The following is a 25,755-nucleotide window of genomic DNA, read 5'->3' as shown; positions in this document are numbered from 1 at the left end:
GAGGATAATATGCTAGTTGACGGAATTGCCATACCAATTGCATCGCAAGCTATCAATCTTACCGCTGTTATCCCTTACTTAGATCTAAAGCTCTCCTACGAAAGAGACTGAGAAGCCACTGACAGCGCTTGTGGGACGCTGAAAGAAATGATAGGCTTCACGTAATTAAGCCATCGTTAGACTCCTGGCCCTCCACAACAAAACAGGACGAACTTGTGTTGTGAGCTGGCAGCAGGCGCTGGGAGCGTCTTTCCTGTCCTGGTCTCCTTTTTTCCGCAGCACTTCTGCGCTCCCCTTTGCAAGATATGTCCTATTCTGTCGACTCAGGATAGGACACACATATGCTCCAACAGTTTTCTCCTGACTGACAATGAATATCCAGCTTGTGGTAGATGTGTTGAGAGGTTGGTCGTCATCCACGTCGTCCTGGAGTGTTGAGAATCAGAAAATGAGAGAAATAAACATTTTCCTCTAGCATACTGGCAGCGCCTCTTTCCCCATCCGGTAATGTTTTTTGGCACCAAAGCAGCCCTACGTTTCTTTGAACGATGTAATGTTACAGGTTATTAGCCCAATAAATTCATAGCGCATCCTCCCGCCAGAAGATGCCGCTGTGACAGTAGCTTTTTGTAAAGCACATGCCTCCAAAGTCCATGCGTTTAAAGGGCCCTGTTGGGGCAGTAGTGGTTCTCGCCAATATGTGCCTCTAACGTGTTATATTATACCATATCGTTCATGCGGTATATATCTGTCGCCTTCATAGTACACCTCATTAGTCATTGCTATTCTTATCACATATAGCTTGAACGCTCTTTGCAGCGACTTTATTTAGGCCCCGTTACGGCCACGTCGCAGCAACTCCTCGTGTGTCGCCGTTCCACTGCGAACGTATTAACACTGGTATGGAGCTTTTTGGCTATACTTGGCCCGTGCACCACAAAACGCCACATTCATCAGAAACAGAGTCGCAATCTCAGCGTCTAGAAGTCACAAATAAACTCCACCAATGCAGCGCTCCTCTGCGAACGCAGGACGTCTAAATCTCATGCATTACAAAGGACAATAATAAACTAATCGATGGTTGAGGACATGAGAGGGTGCATGAAAAAGCGTGCAGTTAATCAGTATCTGCCATAACTCTGAAAACGTTATAACGATGTGTGGTTTATATGCTACTGAACTTGAAAACCACCGTGCAGTCCAGACGACACCTTAAACGCGTTTCCACGACAACATCCCCTATGCCTTGCTAATGTTATGGTTAGTATTTTGCCTCCTTCTTGATGACTTCCCCATTTCCCACAGACTCGATGACAGCCCGAATTGTGCCCATCTTTTAAAAAAAGAGAGCACCTACACTAGAAAATTACTGTGCTATTTCACTAACTTGTCATGTGGTAAAATATCGGACATATCATAGCTACCAATATAGCTATTTTCCTGGCAGAGTGCTTGCTATGGATTGACTAAGATTTAACATGGGTTAGGAAACTAACGGTAGCTGAACTCGCCACATTGTTTTATTATCTTGCATTAACTCTCGATAGAGGAGGTAAGATAGGTGTGCTTTCCTTTGATCACTGTAAAGCTTTTGACAAAGGTCAACACAGTAAACTAATTTTCAAAACAACGACAGGTATTCCAGAATTGTTTGTTTCTTGGATCTCAGCCTACTGAACTAATCTCAAGCATTACGTATGTGTAGGAGTAAACTCTCGGATTGTCTTCCAGCTACATCCGGAGCAATGTGCTAGGCCCATTGCTCTTTCTATTGTGTATTAACGACGTTGTCATACGGCGCATTTGGACAGGACCGTGCGTGCAAGAGAGAGGCGAAGAGAAAGCGATAGACTGTCTCGTGTAGCTGTGACCTTTGAACCAGCCTGGGCGATTAGCTGTTCCCCAGTTAGCTTTTTCCCATGTAAATAGTTGTAGATACATTTATGCAGCGGGCTTCCTATGAACAAAATATTGTTCATGTTGTTATCCCTGGTTTAAAAATTACAGTGTTTGTTTATGACTGTGTATTATTTAAGCAAATTATTTGCACTAACAATTACAGTGACCTCAACACATGCCGGGTAGTATACATAAAAGGTGCAAACAACGGGGAATGACACTAAACACGAACAAATGTGCCTTCCAATACTTTGAAAAAAAAAAACCACTTTCATGTACTTATTTATTAGGGTATTCACCATTACAACAGTAACTTGCTACGAATATCTCGGTGTGACACTGACTTCTATCTTGGAATCTATATGTTGACAATGGTTGCTCATCTGCCTACCACACGCCATATGTTCTGAAACGTAAAGTTCCACTGATCCTCCTAAGGGTAAACTCCTCTTCTACGCTACTCTTGTGCCACTAAAGCTAGAATATGCGTGCAATTTATGGGACTATTTTGCTAAACTTAACACTGATATTCTTTAATGTATTCGGGGAAAGGCTGTAAGGCTTATATTTGACAGCCTTACCGCGTTAGACTCGCCGTATAATTTAATCAAACCTAATGGCATACCAACATTACAGACACGAAGTAAAAATTTAGATTAGAATTTCCTTCCAATATCTGAGCAACAAACTAGCTCGACATCTATCACCGTATCGTCACCCTCAACTAGCAGGCCCACCCGACACCGCCAACAAAACGCGCTAACACCATATTTTGCTCGTACTGACCTGTTTAAATTTTCTTATTTTCCAATGAGCAAACATTATTGGAATTGCCTTACTGAAGCTACTGATCAGAGGGTGAACCAACGTTTGTGAGCATGTATTGGTGTTCTTTCGTTGGTGTTCCTTTGTGTTTCATCAAACAAATGAATAATTTGTTTGATTTCTATTGTCCACCCTGCTCGGACCTTGACTTTGCAGCATTGCATAAATAATAATACAAAAATTCACCGACAGTTACGATACCCCTAACGTGAATTGTGATCGCAGCTGCTTGGGTGCTTTGAATTCGCGATATAATGCCGCAAGAAATTAGATTCTGAACGAGAGGGTCCACTCGGTGGCCGCGCTGAGATCCTGCTTGGGCAGCTCCTTTAGCAGCAGCAGCAGACGAAGCATTTCCAATGGTTCCATCGCTCGTTGCTCAGAAAGAAAGCGTGAAACCCGGAAACGCGTGGCTCGCGCGGAGCGCACTCAATAGTGACGCTAGGTACAAGCGAAGTAGCGCATGCGCAGTGCTTCGTTTTCATATGTGCTATCAGTGGACGTGCTCGCTGCATGCCTGGCCGCTGCTGTGGAGAATGTCTCGTGAGGCATTACGGTTTTCTCCTCACCTTTTCGCCATACTCTCCTCCTCCGCTTTCCTCCTCATGCTTCTGCTGCACCCTCCTCCTCCTCGGCTTTCCTGCCCGCGATCTCTTCGCTAGCACCGTCTTTTATGCCCCGCTGCGCTCTGCGTTTGCTCTTTCATCCTTCGCTTTGCTCTTTCGCTCGGTTATGCAGGAATGTGCATCTTAGAATAGTGCTTCAAAACGCACCAAAAAAAGACACCGCGGAAGCCACTTGCGTGTCGGTATTTAAGGACCATTTAACACGCTGTGCGGGTGATAAGAGCATTAACTGTGCTGATCATGAATTTGCAGGCAGTTTAACTGAGGTCAAACATTATTTGTAAATTTCTATTGCGTGCTGCCTAATATTTATCTCTTTTTGTCTTTCTCTCTCGATTTCGTGATGAAACAGTCTGAGGTGCGTTTCAAGTGAAGAACAATAATCGGCGGTGCATTATTTCTCGTGTGCGAAAACAGAGTTAACCTCTGTCGGATAAGACGCGTTTCTGATTGATTTCGGATGCTCTTTTATTCATTCCTATCGTTTGGGCGTTATCAATTATCCGTATAGACTTTTTCAGAAATGTAACTCTTCTTATCAATTTTTGGGGCCTAGTGTTGTACCTTGAATATCACTAATTGCATATAATAAACGGCCGCCGAACTCTTTCACAAGCCCTGCTTTATCCTCGTTGTCGAAGATTGGCATTTTACGGAAATTTTGCTCTATTGTTGCTTTTACATATACACATTAAGGTCTGTAGTCTACCTACCAATGGTCGTCTGAATGTCTGTCAGCGCCACAATGAGCGGCACTAAAGCAGTCGTGTGATCTCATTCTGGCCAGGTCCTTGTCTAGAAGAAAACATTCTAGACCACCTCAAGCCATTCGTGAGGTCTCATTGTCAGCCTTTCCCCTGGTCTATAATTAAAAAAGGTCGCTGTTCAAAGCTCACGGTGGGCAATCTTTACATGTGATTGCGAATGGGATCGTTTAGTCGTACTTAAGCCATAGCGGTGAACATCAAGAAACGCGTATGACCAACGTCTGCTTGTTTCGTCGTTACGATGTGGCAGACAATATGCAAGCTGTTCATTACCACTTGCCTTTGTTTTCCTTCCAAAGAAATGGTGGGGAAGTTATATACGTGGAAAACAATAAAAACAGAAACTCCTGCCCGTCAGATAAACCGCGGTTGCGCGCACCGCAACAACAAATTGCTGTTTCAGTGTTGACAGCGGCATGCAGTTTCTGTGGACGTGTTAAATCGTTTAGGTGAGGCTTCCAGCTGGTAAATTTACCAGTACAGCGATATGTGCAAGGTATTAGATTATACCAACTTCCTCAAAGGAGGTTGTCCAGCAAAGTATTGGTGAAATTACAAATAGCAAGAATTTTGCTTGCGACTCACCGTGTTAGCCTAATGGCTATGGCGTTGCGCTGCTCAACTCGGAGTCGCAATTCGATCCTGGCCACAGCGGCCGCATTTCCATTGAAGTGAAATGCATTAACTCTTGTGTACTTAGACTTAGGTACTAGTTAAAGAACTCTAGCTGGACGTAATCAACACTGCGTCCTCCACATTGTGTGCCTCATAACCAGATAGGTATCGTTGCACGTACGATCCAAACGCTATGGTTTAGCGTGTTCCCTGAGGAAAGATGTACCAGAAATAGCTGTTTTTGGACATTAAGTAGAAGAAAAGCAAAAAAAAAAAGAAAAAATTGCGAAATTCGACTATAGACAAAAACTGTAATATTACTTGTAAAGCTACAAATGAGTAGGATTAAACCAACCACTGAGAGCGTTTTCAATATGGCACATGTTCTTTGTAAGGCAAAGAAAAAAAGCAAATTCCACTTGGCCAAAAAATAAGTTTGTCGTCTTTGTTCAACCTCCAAGCCTGCATCGGACACCTTTCAAAATAATTATTGACCAGTCTTGGCATGAGTGCCACGGTAGTCGTCTTGCTTTCATCTCGAGGTCGTAATGTTCCTAATAGGCGTTCCATTGGGACACCGTGATTAAGGGCTGCCCTCATGACCGCCACATTGCGATGGTTCCTGACTGGTATTTTGCCACACGAATTGCACGCGCTAAGCTTAGAAATTCCCGAAACATCCGAAAGGTGCTTTTGTCGATTTTTTTTAATTGACTCGATAACCCTACTTTTAATGGTGCGTCCGTTGCTTAGGGACAAATAAATCTCCTGAAGATGCTGCTGCCACAATCACATAATCATACACAGTGTCCACTGCACTTGCTCTGTCGACTTGCGAATTTCACGGTCATCTTTAATGCACCAGCTCTCTGAGTGGCCGGCTGACATTTCACGCGTTCTAATATTGACAAGCGTGCACTGTTTATGCATTTACTGTCACCATTTTGCCTATAAAGTGTTACGACCTTAGCGCACTTTTGACGCAAGTGTCCGGTTCTCCGCCGACAGTAGAACGTGACAAGAAGTCGCAAAATCGCACAATTTCGAATCGCGACACTCCAACAAAATTCACCGAAACCAACATTCATCGAAGAAGCCGAACCAAACCTTGCGCAATAAATTTTAAACCATCATGTCACGTGCACCGATGAACAGGTTTTCCTGAAATACGGTGATGGGCTTGCGCAATATACCTTCGCAATTATCGTGAAGGCCTTGCCTTGATCAGGAGTACACGAGTTTGTCCCACGGATTTATAGAGCTTGACGTTACTGCAACCCACAAATAACTAAATGTAACTACGGCTAGCGTGGGCACCGGTTATGCATGCCGCACCTATCCAGCATGGAGTTTTCGCTGGGAACGCAATCCGCAAACGACACATTGGTAGCCGTTTTCTACAGTATAAAAATGTAACTACTTGCGAAAGAGGCATTGTGCGTCTTGCGGTTAGCACGTGGCATTTGGTTCGGCGCAGTTACGCACAATAATCTTCAAGGAATAGCTTTCTGTGAGTGCTTTCCCTGTTTATGTCAATAGAGGAGCCATTTCATATGTTTGATGTCACTTAGAATGTGACCCGTTCAAAGCATCTTGTTAAAAATGAAATTAAGGCACAATCATATACTCTTTCCTGCTGTCTCATTTCACTATTATTCTTTAAATGATATGTGAACACGAGCAGCCGCAGTGCTGCTTGCTGTGTTGGCCTTTATGTACGTTTACTTTTTATTGTCAATCACGAAAGAAGTGAGTTCGTGCTGGCTGAAACATACGTGGGCGTGAAAAACAATTTCGTGAACTAAAAAGGTATAGCGGAGCCCTTTCTCCCCTGAATATAAGTGTGCTTGCGGATAAATTTGGAACACCTGCTTCACATCCATAGAGTTAGAATGTTCAACCTACATCACATGCTTTTTTTAAATGTTTTTCAATTACATTGCAGATGCGTCCAACCGTGATGCTAGAGAGAAAGCCCGACACATGGCTCATGGCCGCAAAACGCAGCAAAAACCTAAAGGAAGGTTAAATAAACGCTACAGGAGAATATTTTCTTAGGAGCTTAGCATGGCCGGTTTCTAGTGTAAATGGCCCTGAGCTCTGGGCGCCGTACAATGAAACGTATTCACGTATTACTGTTTAACCATTGTCGCACATTATCTCTATCGGCCTCTGTGTGCGAAAGAATCGATAAAGTTGAATGTATGTTAACTACTTTAAAGGGAACGAAACCAGGAAATAGGCAGGCGTTCTTCACCACACCGCTCCTCGCTCGCTATTGTGTACAATGTGTCCTGAAGACCATAAAGATACATGTTCTGCAACCTGCCATTTTCTCGAGTCGTGTAGTTTTTAAGTGGTCGGATACAACTATGACATGCAGTACGAAATCTTTCCGCGCGTCTCATTTCATTTTGTCTTAGTGGTTTGAAAGTAAGATTCTGAATTTGCTTTATCATCATGCCGCGTACCATAGGCGTAGTTTGATGCAATTGTACATGAACGTCGGGCACGTGAAACTTCAATTTTCAATGCTCGCTAGATGGTACTGACAATGCCGGTTTTTTTACAATTACTTGACGATTAAAATGCCATTGTAACTTTTATGTACCCATGATCCACGCGCCTTATGAAGGATGCACCTTGAAGGCAGCAGTGTCATCTCTTCAAAAGAGTCAAGGCTCAAAGGGCAGATACCACGCCATCTTGCTCCAATGCTCATCTGTGTACCTTAAATGCCTTCCAGGTTCCCATGGTTGGCTCCCATCCTGGAAACGAAGGCTGTCGCAGACCGGACAATGGACGCAATTCTTCGAGAAGAGCTCGAAGTAGTCATCCCGTACAGGATCCTCGTTTTGCACAGGCTCATGTTGTGAGTACGGATGCCCGGTTATCTTCTCACTGCACCCTTCACTTAATGCTTTTGCGAGCTTGAACTCTAGACGGACTGTTGCGCTTGGTTCATTGCGCATGTCCTAATGATCGACCTCACTGAGCCCAAACAGCATCGCGTAGGACGGAAAATTTGAACATGTTCCTCTTTATTTCTGGCCATAGAGAAATCATTCGTATCAAGAAACAATGAAGACTTATGAAGCAGTTTCAGCCACTGACCAAGTGAACGCAAAGAAACACGGTAACATTTCGGAGACCGTATGGGTTGCTTGCATGCGTAATAAGTTCGTACGGGCTACGAAACGCCTATGTGTATTTTCGCCTACGCTTGGCCAGTGATCACGACTTCATGATTAGGTTACTTGACATCATCATTACTTGACATAATTTTCGTGAAGCCTTTGCCACCAATAAAATTTTATTTCATAAATTAATTTGGGCAATGTATATTCGTTTAATAATCGATTTTCTCAACTCGCCATAGCTGAGACGTATAAAAAACGCCGGAGCGGTGCTTACTGAGCCAAATGAGATTTTTTAGGTATCAAACCCAGCGTACTGAAAATTATTGGTTGGAATTTGTGTGGTTAAACGAATTCAATTGTTTCACACACCTCGTTGTTTCTTTCAGATGAAAAGAAAGCCTTGTAATACAGGAAGCAGGCATGAACTACTCACTGTGAGAACAGGGAATAGAATAGGACCTCTTTTCGCATAACTCGTCTAAACTTATGTCCTTGTGTGTAGCGTTGTTTTTTAACATGTATTATAGAATAGTTACTAAGCCATTCAACGAGATGTGCACTTTGAAAAAAATGCAGTGTTGCAAGTACATATGAGTACGTACACTGCAAGCAACTGTGTATGGGAGCTCTGTTCATGACATATGTGAGATAAATTTAAGGTGTCGTACATAACGCCTCACCCTAACGCACTGCACTCTTGTCTGGCTGTTGCGCAATAAGAAACGTAGTGACTGCTATTCAATAAACGAAGGTAAATTAAAGATACGTTTTGGGCAGATGTCTGCGTGATTGAGGACAACTGAATCAAAGAAAAGGAGAGCTTCAAGCAAAATTTATTTTAATATCCGAGAAAATTTTGATTGGAGTTTTCCTTGTTTTTCAACAGGAACAATTCGAAGAAGAAACCACACAACTTTAAAAACAGATGCTTAGAAAAAGCTGATGTTAACCATTACAGCAGAGCTGCGTGACCTTGCAGAATCATAATGCGATTTCCAGGGAAGCTAGTTGTAGCCGTTGCACTAAGAGTTTCAGATACCTGAAATTATATAACATACTTGAACATGTTGCCCATATGTTAATTAGTACTCACTTTGAAACCTTGCCCGCACATAACGCTTTTGAGCACTTGTTAAGAAATCTTTACATGGTACCACTTATTCATCCACACATAGTTTACTTCGCCAGAACATTGGTCATATTTCCCCCTCCTTGGCCCACCCATCGCCAGCCCGATTTTCGGTGAATTTGATCTTAGTTGCGATCACAGTTCTCCGAACCAGTTTCCTAAATTAAGGATTGTTGGGAGGCTCTGCTGACTCGTCAGGACTCTGCGGACCAGCTTCGGCTGGTGGGGAAGGGCAAGGCCGTTGGCAGAAACCCATGGTTTCCTTGAATCTTGTGTACTCGATGCACGCTCTTTTTCAAACTTTTCTACTACATAGCGGGGACGTTGAAACAAATCCGGGCCCAGATGATGTGACCATTGCAGAACAGCTGAAGTCTATTGCGAAAGATATCCAAGAAATAAAGAAAGGTAAAGCAGCGGCTAACCAAAAGCCTAATGCAATCGGCAAAAAATTGGAAAAGATCGGAATGCTTGAGAAACATGTTGCTGAGAGTAATGAAAAAATAGCTGCACTTGAAGAGAATGGGTCCTTTCTGGCAAGAAAGGTTGACGAACTGGAAAATAGAAGTCGTAGGTCGAAGCTCATCATCTATGGGTTGGATGAAGAAGAGGGTGAATCCACTGAAAGTCTCCGTGGGTCTGTAACTAGAAACAACTTTCAGGATATACTACATATTGAAGTCGAAGGCATTGAAAGGATGCATCCTCTGGGGCAAATGCGAAGTGACAGAACAACAAACAGGCCAGTCATGTTGAAACTTTTGGACTATCGTGATAAGGTGAAGATCTTCAAATGCTGCTCAAAACTAAAAAATTCAGGATATTCTATCAGCGAAGACTTTTCACGTCCTCTCAGGGAAATCAGAAAGAAACTATGGGACACAACTAAAATAAACCGTGACAGAAAGGAGAAGGTCTTCTTAATGCACGACAAATTAAGCATCAATGGCCAGCTTTTCAAATGGGATGAGGAAATAAACGACTTGGTCGAAATAAAAGAAAGTGAGAAGAAAATAGAAAAAAACGGAAATGCGAGCAATCCATCAAAAAGAACACTCAGCTGCCGATAACGCTATTAAATATAAACGCGCGCAGCCTTCTAAATAAGATTGACCACTTGGAAGCTACCCTTCTCGCCTTTAATCCGGATATTGTTGTGATCACTGAGACTTGGCTGCACTCTGGCGTTCAAGGTCATGAAATCGTTCCTCCGGGCTATGTCATCATTCGCAAAGACAGGGAATCTGGGGGTGGGGGAGTGGCCTTGGTCTTAAAACATGATCTACCCTTTACGCAAATGCCTGACATTCCTGGTGTAGAAGCCGTTTGGTGCAAGGTTCACTTGAAATGTAAATCTGTTAATGTGGGCGCGGTCTACAGTCCACCAAATGCTGAAACTGTGTACTTGGATCTTCTGTTTGATTACATGTATAAATATGTCTATGGCTCTATGATCATATTAGCTGGCGACTTTAATTGTCCGCTAGTTAACTGGAATACCTTAAGCTCAACTGATGCAACAAGTAATGCCATGTATCGTATCCTATTCACTTTAGAACTTGCACAAATTGTTAGAGAGCCTACTCGTGCGCAAGGATCATCCAATTCTATACTAGACTTGGTGTTTGTTAGTAACTACTTCAGAATAGATGATTGTAAAGTTGAAGTGTGAAAAGGAATTTCTGACCATGAAACGGTACTGTGTACGCTGTTCTTGCCAAACTTGGGTCGCCAGCGCGGTCCGGCGAAATATGTGCGCGCATTTAACAGAGCGAACGACGCAGCTGTTATGACGTATCTTATTCATGAATTTAATTATTTTTATTATTTTTATGTTCAGAGTATCATAACTGTTGACGCCTTGTGGGTACAATTTAAAGAGCACGTGATGCATTGCATCACAAATTTTATCCCTTTGAAAAAGAAGGCAACATGCAAGCACAATCCGTGGATTACTCGAGAAATACTCCACATGAAACGAAAAATTAATAGGTTAAGGCAACGAAATAGGCAACGACCAAACTTGGAACTAAAGGTAAACATAATTTCGCTAACAAAACAATTGAAGAATAAAGTACTCGAAGCTAGGAAACGATTTTGTGGCACTACACTTAACAACTTCATTAAAAATTCGCCGGCCAAGTTCTGGAGGTATTTAAACAGAAAGAATGTTACTGCTAGTTTGCCTACACGTGGAAAGCAGCAAGCTGACTCATTTAACAATTACTTCCAGTCGATATTCACCGCTGATAACGGTGTTTTAGGAACATTAGCGTGCTATAGTAATGAGTCTACACAACTTTCTGGCGCTCCCGTCACAAGTGTACCTGGGATTCTTTCTCTGTTGTTGAACCTTGATGAAAGAGAGAGTTGTGGTCCTGACGGAATTCCAAACTGCGTTCTTAGGCGCTATGCCGAACCAATCAGTGAATATCTCTACCTCATATTTTCTAAGTCACTTCAGGACAGCTGTCTGCCCGCTGAATGGAAGGTAGCAAAAATTGCGCCCATTCACAAATCAGGTGACGTAACGTCCCCGTCCAATTACCGGCCTATATCCCTCACATGTACCTGTTGTAGAATTCTTGAGCACATCTTATTAAAATTTCTTAAAGAACATACTGAGACTAAAAACATCATTCACCAAAACCAGCATGGCTTCAGAGCAGGGTTGTCCACTGTTACCTAACTGGCAGAAATCATTCATGAAATCATTCATGACCTCGCAGAGGGAATCCATCATCAAAGTCAAACTGATATAATTTTCCTTGATTACTCAAAGGCTTTTGATCGCGTGGCACATGCTAAACTGAATTTCAAACTAAACAAAATACTTGGCGATGGTCCCGTTACGAGGTGGATAGCCAGCTACTTATCGAAACGCCGACAATATGTGCAATACAATGACCATGCTTCTGATATCGTTCCGGTCATTTCTGGCGTGCCGCAGGGCTCTGTGCTAGCGCCATTTTTGTTCATTTTATACATAAACGACATAACATACCACGTTGATGTGATGGTGCGTCTCTTTGCGGATGACTGCGTGCTATACCAAAAAATAAACACCCATGCAGACCAAATAAGGTTAAACACAGCTTTGGGCAACGTCATAAAGTGGTGCAATACATGGCAAATGGCAATCAATATGGAAAAAACTGTAGTGGTGTCTGTCACAAATAAGAAAACAGAACTTAATTTCCCTTACGGTACTGGCAACGGCGCTCTCAGAACAGTAACTGAAAAGGAATACCTTGGTGTGATTATCTCTGATAATCTCAGCTATAAAACCCAAGTACAAAACATTACCAAAAAAGCAATGAACAGTTTATACTTCCTTAAGCGCACCTTGTGCTTTGCGACTTCAGATACCAAGTTACTCGCATATAAAGTCCTTATCCGTCCAATCTTAGAATATGCAAACGTCGTCTGGTTTCCATATATGCAAAAAGATGTACACATGCTCGAATCAGTTCAACGAAAATCTGTTTGTTTTATCTACCATTGATACCGGCGCACTGATTCTCCCACAGAGCTGCTTTCCTACGCAAGCCTAGCCTCCTTATCAAGCCGCGTCACGCTCCATAGACTGAAGTTCCTTTATCAATTTATTCATAACGCATTTAACATGGATCCTGCTACTTACATTAGTTTTCATCGTTCTAGAGAAACACGTCACAAGCATGACTTTACGATTAATGAATGCTCTTGTGCTAACAACACATATTGCTTTTCCTTCTTCCCTCGAGCCATAAGAGAATGGAACGGCCTAGATAAATCTATAACTTCGCAGGATTCCTTGAAAAAATTCGCTGAGCTCGCAGCCTCGTCAGTCTTGTCAACAATTCAGACCTGATGATCATGATCAGACTGTATTGATTTTGTGTTGTTGCCCACTCGGTGTGTAACTGGCGTATAACTGTACTGTACTGTATACTGTTTGTATTGTTGCGCGCTTGATGTGTAACTGGCGTATTACTGTACTGTATAATGTATTCCTGTATCTTGCTGATAAATCCACTCCTGTAACAGTCCCAGTGGGACTAACAGTGTGTTAAAAAAAAATAGAAAAGAATGAGGAGGCCACAAACCTAAGGCAATGCTAGCCTGGTCGCCACAATAAAGTTTATTCCACCCATCAGCAAACATTACACGGATAAAGCTCGTTATTGCTTGCAAGCGTAATTTACTGCTAATGCAGTAATTAGTGCGCACGCTTCGAACTTTTCTTGCACATTACCCACAACGTGGCCCTTATTCACAGTAAATGTAAACGAGGTGTGCCTTGATTAGTTCACAGAGCACACCGGTGAAACCAGTTGCGAACGCCGTATGATCGCATTACAACTAATGAAAAGAAGACAAGGATACCTTATTTATTTGCGACGCTTCTAATAAAACCAGGTATGTGAACATATCACAAACTCAACTTACCGTGGCCTCCTTTTCCGGGACAAATAAACGTAGTGCAACATACACTTACGCACGGACATTTAGTGATGGCTGCCACATAACACTTTCTAACATTTGAATAAAACATATTTTAAAGGGTTCTATTTGCACCACAATGTTACCTTAGCGAAACGATTTGCCATAGCCATCCACCAATTTTCCCTAGATTTTATCTCTGTCCTATTTGTAGTTATGCGAGAGCAACAGGCTAAATTCCGCACCCCTCTCGGTAGACCCCTTCATAATGTTCAGGAGCCCTTAACTTAAAATTAAACAAAATTTACTCTCAAGGACCCATTTAACGCACTTACTTTCAACTTTGCCTACACATCACTCATTAACTGGCCCTTGCTCTGAACAAACATAAAAAGGCTGCCTTCTTTATTTCACCGAGGACATCAGGCGATATTCATATCACGCAGAAAAAAAGAAGACATCTGATAACTTTTTAACCTCCGAAATAATCCAGGAGCATTGAAATTTCGATGCAGATTGTAGTTAACATGCCCCGCATTTCAATTCCACAATATATTTTTCTAACGCAGTGTTCTGTTAGGACATATGAAAACGTAGCAATGTCGTCACATTTTTGAAAACTAGTCTAACGAATTTTTTACAGGGGCAGTTATTGATGCACACAGCTTTAACGTGGCACACAAGTGTGCCTTAACGTTTTAGGAGGTCAGTGAAATTGGTATTTCTGGCATCTGTAGTCACGTCATGGCAGCTGGAAAACGTTTCCCTGCTCATACAGCCCTCCAGGACTTGGATGGCAAACCAGTCCTGCACAATCCTTCGAAGGGGGGGAATTATCATGGAAGGGAAAAAATTGTCATCCTCCCGAATGTAGAGCGGCCGCTCCGGAAACACGTTGGTCCTAAGCTCGAATCCCGGACCAGGGCGAATTTTTCCTCAATTGCTAAGCTTTCTGAGAAACCCGTATTGGTTTTCCTTTGTAGTTTCGTGCTACATTCGGGTAGATGACAATGTTTCCCTTTCATATGACTTGCATACGTAATTTATTGCAAAGGCCGCAGTAAAACTACACACTTTAAGCTTGGCGTACAGCACCTTTCAACACCGTTCTCATAGCGGTCTCAAATATCAAGAGTGGGCTGTATAGCTCGTGCAGGAAACCCCTAAAATCGAGAACATTGCTCATATCAAGTAAGGTAAAAAAAAAAATTTAAAAGTAGGGGTTCTATGATTAATTCTAATGCTTCCATTCAAGTCAAAAAGATGAAATTTTTGCCTTACACTGCACTGCACATTCCCGCTAGTTCAATTGAATTTGAAGTTCTTGTCTTTATCAGCAGTTTTTTGAATGTGGGAAACGTCGCGGATAACCGCTGTGTGACACTCTGGAATGCTGGAATAATAACTTTGTAGAATGACTATAAATAAGTTGCACAGATTAAGCGTTCGGCCTTCGTCAATCGCAACAAGCTTCCAACTTTATTGAAATATAAGCACGGTCCTTCGCATAGTTAACCCAAGAGACCAAACAAAAGTGACTACGTGCCATGTAGAACGCGAAGAATTCCGGTGAAGACGAGTATATATACTTATTTTTAACGCACGTGACTATCGTAGACACTTAAATCTTCCGTTGTACGTCACCCATAAACTGACCACAATTTCCTGATAATGTGATATCTCTGCTGTATCTAGTCCTGTCACGCATGTGGAGAAACCTTCGAAATGTTTAATATTACGCCTCTAAGCCACAGAAAACAAGGATATCGCAATTTTCCTTCGGCCTCTAGTCGCGAAACAAATTTCAAAATTTGTCTGCATATTATCCTTATCATTCGACACCTTTTCTGAAAACATAAGATTCGTCAGCGGCGTAGCTTTTTTTCAGAAAAGAGCGAACACTAGTATATAACGTTTTCGACCGCTTTTTATAGTTGCATTTAAAGCTTCGCTTCCTTTCTATACTATGCCCAAAACATTTGCACGTAGTGCCTTTTGGCGTGCCTTTTGATTAGAGAAGCGCCGATGACATTTCTGGCACTCAGTTCAACTTCTCCGTTCGCGCTATTTGTTCTGTAATACGATTGTAGCATATGTCCCACATTGTCCCACTTTGGTGTAATTCGTAGAATTGTATATATCGTATGTTTGACACTGGGGCTGCATTGTGGCAATACAGACAATACACGCAGATGCGTGGAAAGGCTACCTGAACTGTGCTTTGCACCTGCAGAATAATTTTGGTTGCACCTGAGTGACATCGTTTTTTCTCAATTTATTTCCTGCTTTTCCAAAATTTAAAAACGCGGATAAAATGTAAAAAAAAAAATCCGAGGAAACCTAAGCACTACTTATCAGATGTAAATGCGAAAGCATTAATGTACAATTGAACAACGCTGAGTGGTTCTTCTAGTTTTGCGCTACGAGTAATGATTCCGGATTTTGCTGAGGGGTATGTTATCAAGTTTTGCGAATAAAGTGGTGCCAATTATTTTTTTCCATACAGTTTCTACGTTAGTATATTGGCTGTAGGCCGGAATCATTTGAGCGATATTGCTAAGAAACAAGGGATGCCTTGTTTCTAAGCATGTCACCGACCTGCTGGGCGACCAGAGACCGAGGAAGCAGCAGCAACCACGAACGCCGGCATGCACGCACAACTGTTAAGCACACTGTGGTGAGAGAGAGAGATACGGACGGCGCGTCGGCTTCCGAGAGCGAGACGGAGAGCAAGATGGAGCGCGAGACTGCCTCGCTGCTGAGAACCCGTCTCACCCCATGGTTCCACATCGCCGTATCTGCTCCGTCGTGGCGTGCTCTTGACGTGACGTCGCGGCTATGCTCTCTCCTGTCATGAGAGAGATGTTCTTGTTAGGGAAGGAAAAATTGGGGTAAAGTGCAGCGCAGTAACTGGACTCTCAGTTGAGAACACTTCAACCGCGCTGCACAAGGGGGAGGGGGAATTGAAAGAGGGGTGAGAGAGATGCGTCGGCGGCAGCCAGAGCGGCGTGCGTTGGCAAGTTGGTGGACTTGGCGTATGTGGCGCGATCTCGCGCCAAGTCGTGGTGGAGCGGTGCTTCCTGCGCGGCGAGAGCCCCGTCACACATCTGGCGTACGTTGCCGTCCATAGTTGGGCAGTGGACCAGCAGGGCACGGAGTGCAGCAGCGAGAGCGGCTATCAGCGCGTCTTTGTGGTCGCTGCTCGGGGCGGTTGAAGGGCCGAGTGACGGATCAGCTTCGGCTGTCCGGGTGCTGCGGCCATGCAGGGCGTCACTGTAAGATCGGCCTTGCGAGGTGCGAGCAGACGTAGATGAAGCGCTGTATGCGGCTCGGTCGATGCAGCGCCGGCCAGCTCTAGCGCTTTTTTGCGTGAAAGGGGCCGCTCGGACGATGACAACAACACGGCCGCCTTTCTCTCGCGCTGCCACTCAGGACAGTTCGGTCCAGTCGTCGAGTGACGGCCGCCGCAATTAATGCAGCGTGGCTTCCCTGCGGGGCAGTCTCTTGTGGCATGCGACTCATCGCAGCGGAGGCAGCGGGCGTCGCGGAAGCAGGTGGCGCCGGCGTGGCCGAAGATGCCGCAGCGGTCGCGTTGGAGTGGCCGGGGCAGTCGAGCACGAACGGCGCGCTGCTGCTTGACGAGCCGCACGTTGCTGGGCACGACGCTCGCGACGAAAGTGATACTGACGTTTGCGCGACTTCGTGAGCATGAAAGCGCCGCGACGCGGGCTTTAAGGTTTTCTCTGACTGTGTGGGCATCGAAGGAAGGGTCGACGCCATGGATGATGCCCACACAAGAGTTGCTGTGTAGCGCCTTCGAGCGCACCGCCGCGTCGCCGATGTCGCACACTTGGAGGAGGGGCGCCAAGTCGGCACCGCGCGTCACATCTGCAGCCACCACATTCCGACGGAAATTGACGCGAACGCGTCTCACTCCTGGTACGGAGGACAGCTGGGCGGCGATAGTGTCCCGCGAGAGGGCCAGAAAAGTGGCTTTGCGCCCGCTGCGCCGGTATAAGACCGTGATGGTGGAATCATGAGCGACACCGCCGTCAACGGATGTGGTTTGCGGCTCGAAGTCGACTCGCCGTCGAAAACGGCGTTGCCTTCCTGTGGCGCTTTTGGGCTGTACCACTGCCGGCTGCCTGGCTTGTGCGTCCTCGGTGGCCGCGAGCGGCAGCGGAGAGTTGCTTAGGATGTGCTCCCCTATGCCTCCTGCAACTGGGGCAGGGGTGGGCGCACTCGGCCAGTTCTCGTTGGACGACTGGCCGTCGTAGGGGTCTTCGTCATCGACGGGAGCAGCCACCGCCGCCAAGCGCGAGCCCTGCTCCGCCGCAGGTGCGGTGGGCTCGGTGTTGTTGAGCGGGGGCGACGAGCAGGCCGCCGGGGACGAAAGCGATGGGTACTCCGGCTGCACAGGGCTTGTCGCGGGCGAGTTGGTCCCGTCCGTGCGGGAGAGTGTGGTGTCGGCATCAATCATACTGGCGGTGGGCATGAAGAAAGTGCCGGCACTTTCGGGGGTGTCAGTGGTCGACGGGGAGCTGGCGCAGTCGTCGGTAGAGGCAGCCAAAGTGGGGGCCTCCACGGTAGTGTCTGCTGAAGTAGACGATGTGGCGAGGTGGCCGCTGTCTCTCGTATTCGGCGCATCAAAACAGAAAGCGCGGAGGGCAGTCTCCAGGACAGATGGCGTCACACTCACTCGCGTGGGCGGGCATGGTGGCGGGGAGCGCGTCGAGTCAGCCGACGGAGCACGTTGCGAACGTGCTTGCAAAACGCGCATCCATCGCAAGGCAGGAGGCGATTTGGAGACGCGAGGTTGCCGTCCACCTAGGTGGGGCTGCAGGGTTCGTCTGGTTTCCTTGGGGACCAGGTCGACGCGGGGATGACTGGACTCCGGGTCGTCAGTGAAGCCAGGAATTGGCCTCTTCTTCTTCGACCGCTTCCTTGGCTGCTTTTTAGGAGGGTCGTCCATGAGAGCGGGGTAGCGAAGTAGCGTGGCTCAGTAAATCTTGCCAGCTGTCCTGCGAGCCCTGAAAAGGGCTGCGCTCATGAGCGCGGTCGAGGGCGAAGGCGTGCGCGCGCGAGAAGTGGCGGGCGAGCCGTAGTCATCGGAGCGAGGAGCGATGCGATCGCTCGTTACGAGTGTCCGGGAACGGCTTTCCTGTCATGAAACACGTGGCGCGCTCTTGCAGCAGGTGTTCCGATTCGCCCGCGCTGCTCCGTCGAGGCGCGCTCGTGATGTCGCGTCGCAGCCAATGGGAATTTAGGCGCCGTTTTCCTGCTACAGACGCCGGCTTTATCGCTCAATGGGCCATTTGGTGCTTTCGCACCCAAACATTTTTAAGTCTGCATAGTTTGTTTGCCAGTATCTTTTTTGGCAAACGAACTGCAAAGCATTTTTGGCAAACGAACTGCATTCCTCATCCGGGAAATGCATGTTGTACGAATTAGTAATCCCATCTAAGAACGAGGAATATCGAAACTCGGATACGTTTTTGAGCGTTAGTCTCCATGAGGTTACACGGGAGACAAACACATACGCATGACTCTGCTGCAAGGAACATTACATAGCTCTTTTTCACAGCTCATAGACCGCTACTTAAGGCTACGGAACGCCTAGCGACGTTCGTAAATAGTGATTCTTGGGCTATCTTCCGGTCTTGTTGTATATGCTTTGAACTCATTGTTTTGTCCCACTTCTCGAACGCAGTTTGTTCCCGTCAAAAGCAATGAAGCTCATGCAGCGGTTCATGGGTTGCACCGTCGAGCCGCACGAGGGCGCTGCCTCGACCAACGCCACAACGTCGGCCTTCGGATGAAGACAGGTCCTCCGGCTCGTGCCAAGTGCGAGCCGGAGGAGCCACCAGCGGACGGACTCGTTCTTGTTTTTCCCAAGTTTTGTGTTGTTTGTTCGCTTGTTAGCAGCAGTGGACGCGACATGAACTTTCGAGACGCTAGTCCCATGGCGTTCGTTCTAGGACTGCTTGGACGAGCGGCGTCAAAACGGGTCCTGCTTGCAGGCAAGAACAAGGCGGTCGAGCTCTATGGAATGCCTCGAGTCTTGTCAGTCATGAAAAGAACGATACGTTGCCACAAGCAATAAATACTGTCTGTTTCAAATGTCGTGTTCTCGCCGTCTTGAGTAGCAGCGCTCGACACCGGATATCTCAGGCTGGAACAAGTTTCGAAAGAAAGGTATACTTTTTTTTTCAATGTGAGAAATTCCCGTGTGAACATATGGGGGTCCGATATTAATATATGAACATAGACGATACCATATGAAACCCCTATTTTCCTAAAGATCACATTGAACTTACAATGCTCGTATGTTCCAATGCATAATTTAGGGCTTACCCCAATAAAATTCGTACGTTCCCATATATCACGTTAGACTTTACCTCAAATCTTATATGGGAACATAGAGGTTTTTATGAGCGCCATCTGATGTATGGAATCATACCGGCGTTTATATGAGAGCCCCGTATGTTCAAATGTCGATCACATGGAATGTGCCCGGTATGACATATCGAGATGCTTATTTGATTAGCGTTATTTGAATAGTTCAAAGGCTTTTCGGTCTGCTGGTGTCGAAACTGTTTCATGGTGCCCTTGCATTGATCCGAGTGTACTCCACAGATTCACGTCCGATTAATAAAAGAACGCCTGCTCTTCTACCTGACAACGAATGGAAATTGTAGGCCTGAAATGGATGCTTATGCAATCGTGCCGTAATTTCTTCGATGCCGTATGTGCTGCACCCAAATTATACAGCACTAGTGGTACAAAACTGACCGGGGTTGGGAGGCCGCATTTAGTGAAGCTTTCTTTGTAGCATCCGAAGATGTACGCAACGTGGTCGGTGGTGGCTGAATATATTTAATATTGCATATAGCGCAATTTTACTTCGTGAGCTAGATTAGCCGAAGAGGCGGACGTTACTTGAAGGAAAAATCGAAATGTATAAGCGACTAATGAATAAAATATCACTTAGAAGTTTAGGGTAAATACTTTAGGACACATATTTCACTTACAAATTGGAGCTTGTTTCGTTGTATATCTAAGTAAGATACGAATGGGCCAGCTCCAAGCCAATAAAAGACAGCTTTGTTTGTTGAGCGCTCGTATTTAACAGTGCAAACGGAAAGAGAGCAAAAGGAATCGTACAGAGTGTGTGCGGAGATAAGTACCTATATTGCGTGTATTACGGCAAGTCTACATTAGCACACCGATGTATTTTCCTTCCTCTGAAGGAGTGAAAAGCAAAGCAAGAACTATGTAACATGGTGGCTCGACCAGCACTACGGAAACAAATGTCATGGGGCCTGGACGAAATTGTCGCCGTAGGCTAACCGCTCCGGATGCCTTCTGTTTAGGGTAGATCTTTTCAGCATATGGGCTGACGTGGTTTGGCTGTCTGCTGGTAGTTCATATTGGACTGGTTCCTTGTGTGTGGTCCCATCCCTCACCCTACGTATCTTCCGCAGAACTGTCCACTAGTTCTTTCGCTGCGAGTAGATGTTGGTGGTTACGTCGTATAACATTGCCTTTGTCGGCCGTTACAACTGCAGCACTAGGCCGCATCCTGATGACTTCCTTTGCCTTCGTTGCTCATGTATTGTGTCCCCTTAAATGAGAACCATTTCACCCTTCTGTAAGGGTGGAATATTTGCCCTCTTTGGCGTAGTCTGCTCATATTTTTTTTCTGAACCTGGCTTGTTGTTTCTTGAAAGTCCGGTATTGAAATGTGCAGTGCTAGACCATGAAGCATCGCTTCTGGTGACCGACCGCCTTCCAACGGGTTGGGCCTGTAATTGCGTAGTCCTAGCCAAAAATAATTTTTTTTCCTTTGGTTCTTTTCTTGAGAACTCTTCTCACGACTTGTACGCCGTTTTCAGCCAGCCCGAGTGAACGCGGAAATCTAGGGCTTGAAATTATGTGCTTAAAATCAGTTTCTTGCAAAGTTTGAAAATTATCGGCTAGTGAATTGAGGCCCTGCGTGAGTACAAACCCCGAAGCGAATGGCATACCTTGTGAGCGTCGCGCTTAATCTGTCAACGACTGTGGCAGACATTGTGTCGCGCACCAATTCAATTTCGGGAAAATTGAACAGCGCATTGCATGCACAGAGTTAGGAGCTTCGAGAATACTCAATTATGTCGACATGGACTCTGTACCAAGCGTGCTCAGGAACAGGGCGTATAATGATAGGCTGGTCTGTTGTTTGTAGAAACCTTTCTGCAATCTACACGCATGCTCACGAGTATGTCAATAACCCTATTTACGCCTTGCCAGAAAACGACCAGTCGTGCTCGTGGTTTACACTTTTTAAGCCCCATGTGCCAGTCGTGTATTCTGCGCAGTACCTCTGGACGCATGTTTGTTGGTATCACAGTCGTAGTTCAAATTGTAGTTCAGAATCATAGTTCAGCAGCCGAAGGAAAAAAAAAAACGCTGCAGAAGTGGTGTCATTTCACCAAAGGCTTTCTGCGCGATGGCTATTAGTGGGAGGTGGTTGGCTTCGGGAACGACATTACGTCCGTACACGAAGTTTTACATCCGTACACGATTTTTCGCGTCCTAATACCACCGTCATTCCTTGTTTTTCAAACTGCGAGTATCTTTCCTAAGTCTCCGTCATACCCGCGAAACGTAACCCACAGATTTCCATGATCCCCCGTACCGCTGCATTAGAACGGACCCTATGACATATTGGAAAGCGTCTGACGTGATTTTCGTGTCTCTTGTGGTATCGTAAATTGCCAACAAAGGCTGCGCGCTGAGGCACTTGCACAGTTCATTCCATTCCCTTGCGTGATAGTCGCTGCACTCGGATACCGTATCCTTCTTTATCAGCTGGCGCATTGGTTGAGTTTTTGTAGCCAGCGCTGGCAGAATCTTTCCAAAGTAATTGACAACGCCTAGCGTTCGCTGTACTCTCAACTTGTCTGTAGGTGCTGGCCTGTCAGGCACGGAGCTCCCAGTGGCGGGATTTGTCTGTGTGCACACTTCGGAGATTATGTCGCCCCAAAAGCAAACTTTGGTCACCGCTATTTCGGATAGCGGTGACCTCGGATACCGGAGACCGATAACAGCCTCTACGTACGTTGTACACGTTTCGCCAGGAAATTGAGCTCGTCGGGAAAGCGTCTGTTGAGCCTTCTTTTTCTTGGAGATAGGGCCCCGAAGCACTTGGTGAATTCTTCTACAAAATTATCCCAGCTTTACAGAACGTTCTTGTGGTTTTCAAACCAGAGGAGCGCGGTTCCAGCCACAAAAAAAAAAAAAACACGTTATCGAACTGCTTCTTAGTGCTCCAGTGGTTGTGGCGACTCACTCTGTTATAGTGTTTAAGCCAGTCGTCGACGTCTTCGTTCGCCTTCCCCGAAAAGGTGGGTGGCTCTCGCAGCGGTGTCCAGTAGCCAGCCTGACTTGCGTGATTGCTGTCTGGTCCGCCGCAGGTGGGGTCGTCATTGGCTTCTCCGAAATCGGCCATGTCCGCTGCTTGTGGTCGTAAACCGGCCAAGCGCCTACTCCGTCGGATAGTTGGTAGAGCTGGGTCGTCCAGGATCGTCGAAGATTTACCCCGCACCTCTACCAAAGATGCTACGAATGATGTTTATTTACAGGGTGCAACGAGGTCCGAGAGGGAAGCTACAGGCCAGGCCCAGACGGCGCAGACTACCCCGAGATCACGCGCGCACACTCTACTTCTTTTTCTGTCGCGCAGTGCTGCGACAGTATTGTTTAACGCCGTCAACGGGACTCCGTCGACGTGAATATCAAGTGAGGTCTGGTTCATTGGGAGCGTAAATGGAGGATTTCGACACGACGAAGATAATGGAACAATATGATAAACCTTTCGGTTCCACGACTGCGAGTCACCTAGTTTTCTATACAGATATTCCTGCTATCTGTTTAGGAAGTAGCTTGCGAAAGTGACTGACTTCCAGATTTCCTATTTCGTGAAAAAGTGGCATGTGTCGAGCAGCTTGTCCATCGTGAAAACGTGAATAGGGGGGGAAAATGTTTAACCGACAATAACTATGTTACTGTAACGCAAGGTTAATAGGGTTAGGAGCTGATGCTGGTATACAAATCAATATAGGCTAGTAAGCTTGGGATGGGTCTCCTATTGCATATCTGAATCTGCTTCTGTGAATAAAGCATGATCCCTTTTAAGGAAGGGTCCACACTGCTGCATTTGCACGTCCACTTGAATTACTTTCAACCGCGCGGTTTTGCGATCATGCGAAAAATTCGTCAAATCGCGACTGGAGCACCGGATAAAATGTCTGTCTGTCTGTCTGTCTGTCTGTCTGTCTGTCTGTCTGTCTGTCTGTCTGTCTGTCTGTCTGTCTGTCTGTCTGTCTGTCTGTCTGTCTGTCTGTCTGTCCGTCCGTCCGTCCGTCCGTCCGTCCGTCCGTCCGTCCGTCTGTCCGTCTGTCTGTCTGTCTGTCTGTCTGTCTGTCTGTCTGTCTGTCTGTCTGTCTGTCTGTCTTGTTATGCTGACTCAGTCAGCTAAGTTGAATCATTGCTTGGAGCAAGCACTAGGTACATGCTCGTGGTCGTGATGCCGTCGTGGTAATTCCATGGTTGTTATTCCAGCTTCGTGGTCTTAACCTCGTCATGCCGTCGCCGTCACGCCTTCAACCCCGATCTAGTGGCCCAAGTTGTCCAATGGACTTGGGCTACGAGGTATGGGCTTGTGGCCATGATGCCTTGCGTAGTCGTTGTATTGTACTGATTCCATCTTTGTTATCCGATTCTCATCACGTTCTCATCATTCCGCCATCGTCCACAAGCACTCGTTATGCATTCCTTGTCACACCCCCATTGTGATGACGTCTTGGTGGTACTCTCGTCCTGCTGTCGTCGTCACACCTTCTACTCCAACCCAGTGGTCCGTCCAATTACGCAATAGCTTGGGGCACAAGTTTTGTGTTCTTGGTTGGAATGTCATCGCTGTCGTCGTATCATCGACATTCAAGCTTCGTCGTCCACCTCTCGTCTCGTCGCCATCATCACACTATCTTCGCCACATAGTAGTCATCATGCAGCCGTCGTCACGCTGTCATTTTGTCATTGTCATCATTACAGTAACGCCATCGCACTGCCATCGTATTTATCTAGCCACTTACGCCGACACGGTGTCCCAAGTCGTTGACCTGCTTGGGCCACTACGTATGTGCTCTTGGTCGGCAAGCCGTTGTGCTCACTTCATTTTTGCAATTCTAACTTCGAGGCATGTTACTTTCTTCTATATACATGCTTCTTCGTCTGTTACTTTCCACCCCGAAGAATTGCAAACGTAACAAGTACAGTCAGCACGAAAAGTTTACGAACCACGGACACGCAGAAGATTATTATTGCCAAAGGTAGGGCCCGTAATCAGGTATTCGAATATCCAGCCTTGAATTGTACCGGGTCTTATATTATGTTAAAAATTGTTTGTGGGAATAATACTTGTTCCGATGGATTACTCAAAGACACAACATTGCTTACAAAGGGAATCAAAATGCATAATTTGATTACTACCAAAACTTAACTAATGAAAATTTTAACCAACTACTGCAGTGCAAATATTGCACTAAAGTACTCAGGGACTTCATAAGGCATGCCCACTTGAACCAAATTTTGAAACTAACCTTCTTCTGAGATAACTGCATTCTAAGTAGCGGTAAAAAGGCCTTGTTCTTCAACTTGTTTTTTTTTTAACGAAATGTCTTTTCTACACTGAACCTGAAAGATTCCGGGAACGCCAATGCATTTCGGTGCAAACTTTGAGAACGTATATGTCAAACTGATATGCTCTTCATAATTCGTTTTAAGTGAATATATTTTTCAAAGCCATGGGGTACAATTGGCAAATTGCAATATATGTCTAAACTGATTAATCAAAAAAGTCTTGCATTAGCCAAATACTCCATTCCATTTCTCGTGCTAATAAGTTCTACCTCTTAGAGTAATTAGCTGAATGACATTCCATGGGTTACATTTTAAAGATTCTGTTTATGATAAAAAAACGCCTCCGTATATTATTTTATCCCCTCTTTAATGCCGTAATGGCCCTGAATTTCAAAAAAATAAGTAAGTAAATAAATAAATAAATATGCCAAGAACATGGTGTTGTACGTTTTCCGGGCTACCCTCGCAAGCTCCTGCCAAATTTAAGTCCACGAAACCCACATGCTGTAACTAAACTTTGACATCGACTGGATAAGAAACTACCGTGACGTTTATGAATTTGACGTATTTCAAGTATGACCACAGAAATCGCATCCGGGTTAGAACGATGCAAAACTACTTGAAAGCACTGCCTGAAGCATTCA

General features: G+C 45.4%; 1 protein-coding gene across 1 annotated transcript in view; it reads left to right on the top strand.

Annotated features, from left to right (window-relative positions):
• Window positions 1-19,546, top strand: part of LOC126519087 (17-beta-hydroxysteroid dehydrogenase 13-like) — a 64,310-nt gene extending 44,764 nt beyond the window's left edge. The window contains exons 5-6 of the mRNA XM_050168701.3: window positions 7,479-7,604; window positions 19,137-19,546. Coding sequence (XP_050024658.1) covers window positions 7,479-7,604; window positions 19,137-19,245 — 235 coding nt within the window. The 3' untranslated portion in view covers window positions 19,246-19,546. The remainder of the gene's footprint in view (window positions 1-7,478; window positions 7,605-19,136) is intronic.
• The last annotated feature ends 6,209 nt before the right edge of the window (window positions 19,547-25,755 follow it).

Source organism: Dermacentor andersoni, chromosome 10 (assembly GCF_023375885.2).
Source record: "Dermacentor andersoni chromosome 10, qqDerAnde1_hic_scaffold, whole genome shotgun sequence".
Classification (NCBI taxonomy): domain Eukaryota; kingdom Metazoa; phylum Arthropoda; class Arachnida; order Ixodida; family Ixodidae; genus Dermacentor; species Dermacentor andersoni.
This window is presented reverse-complemented; position numbering and strand designations above follow the sequence as displayed.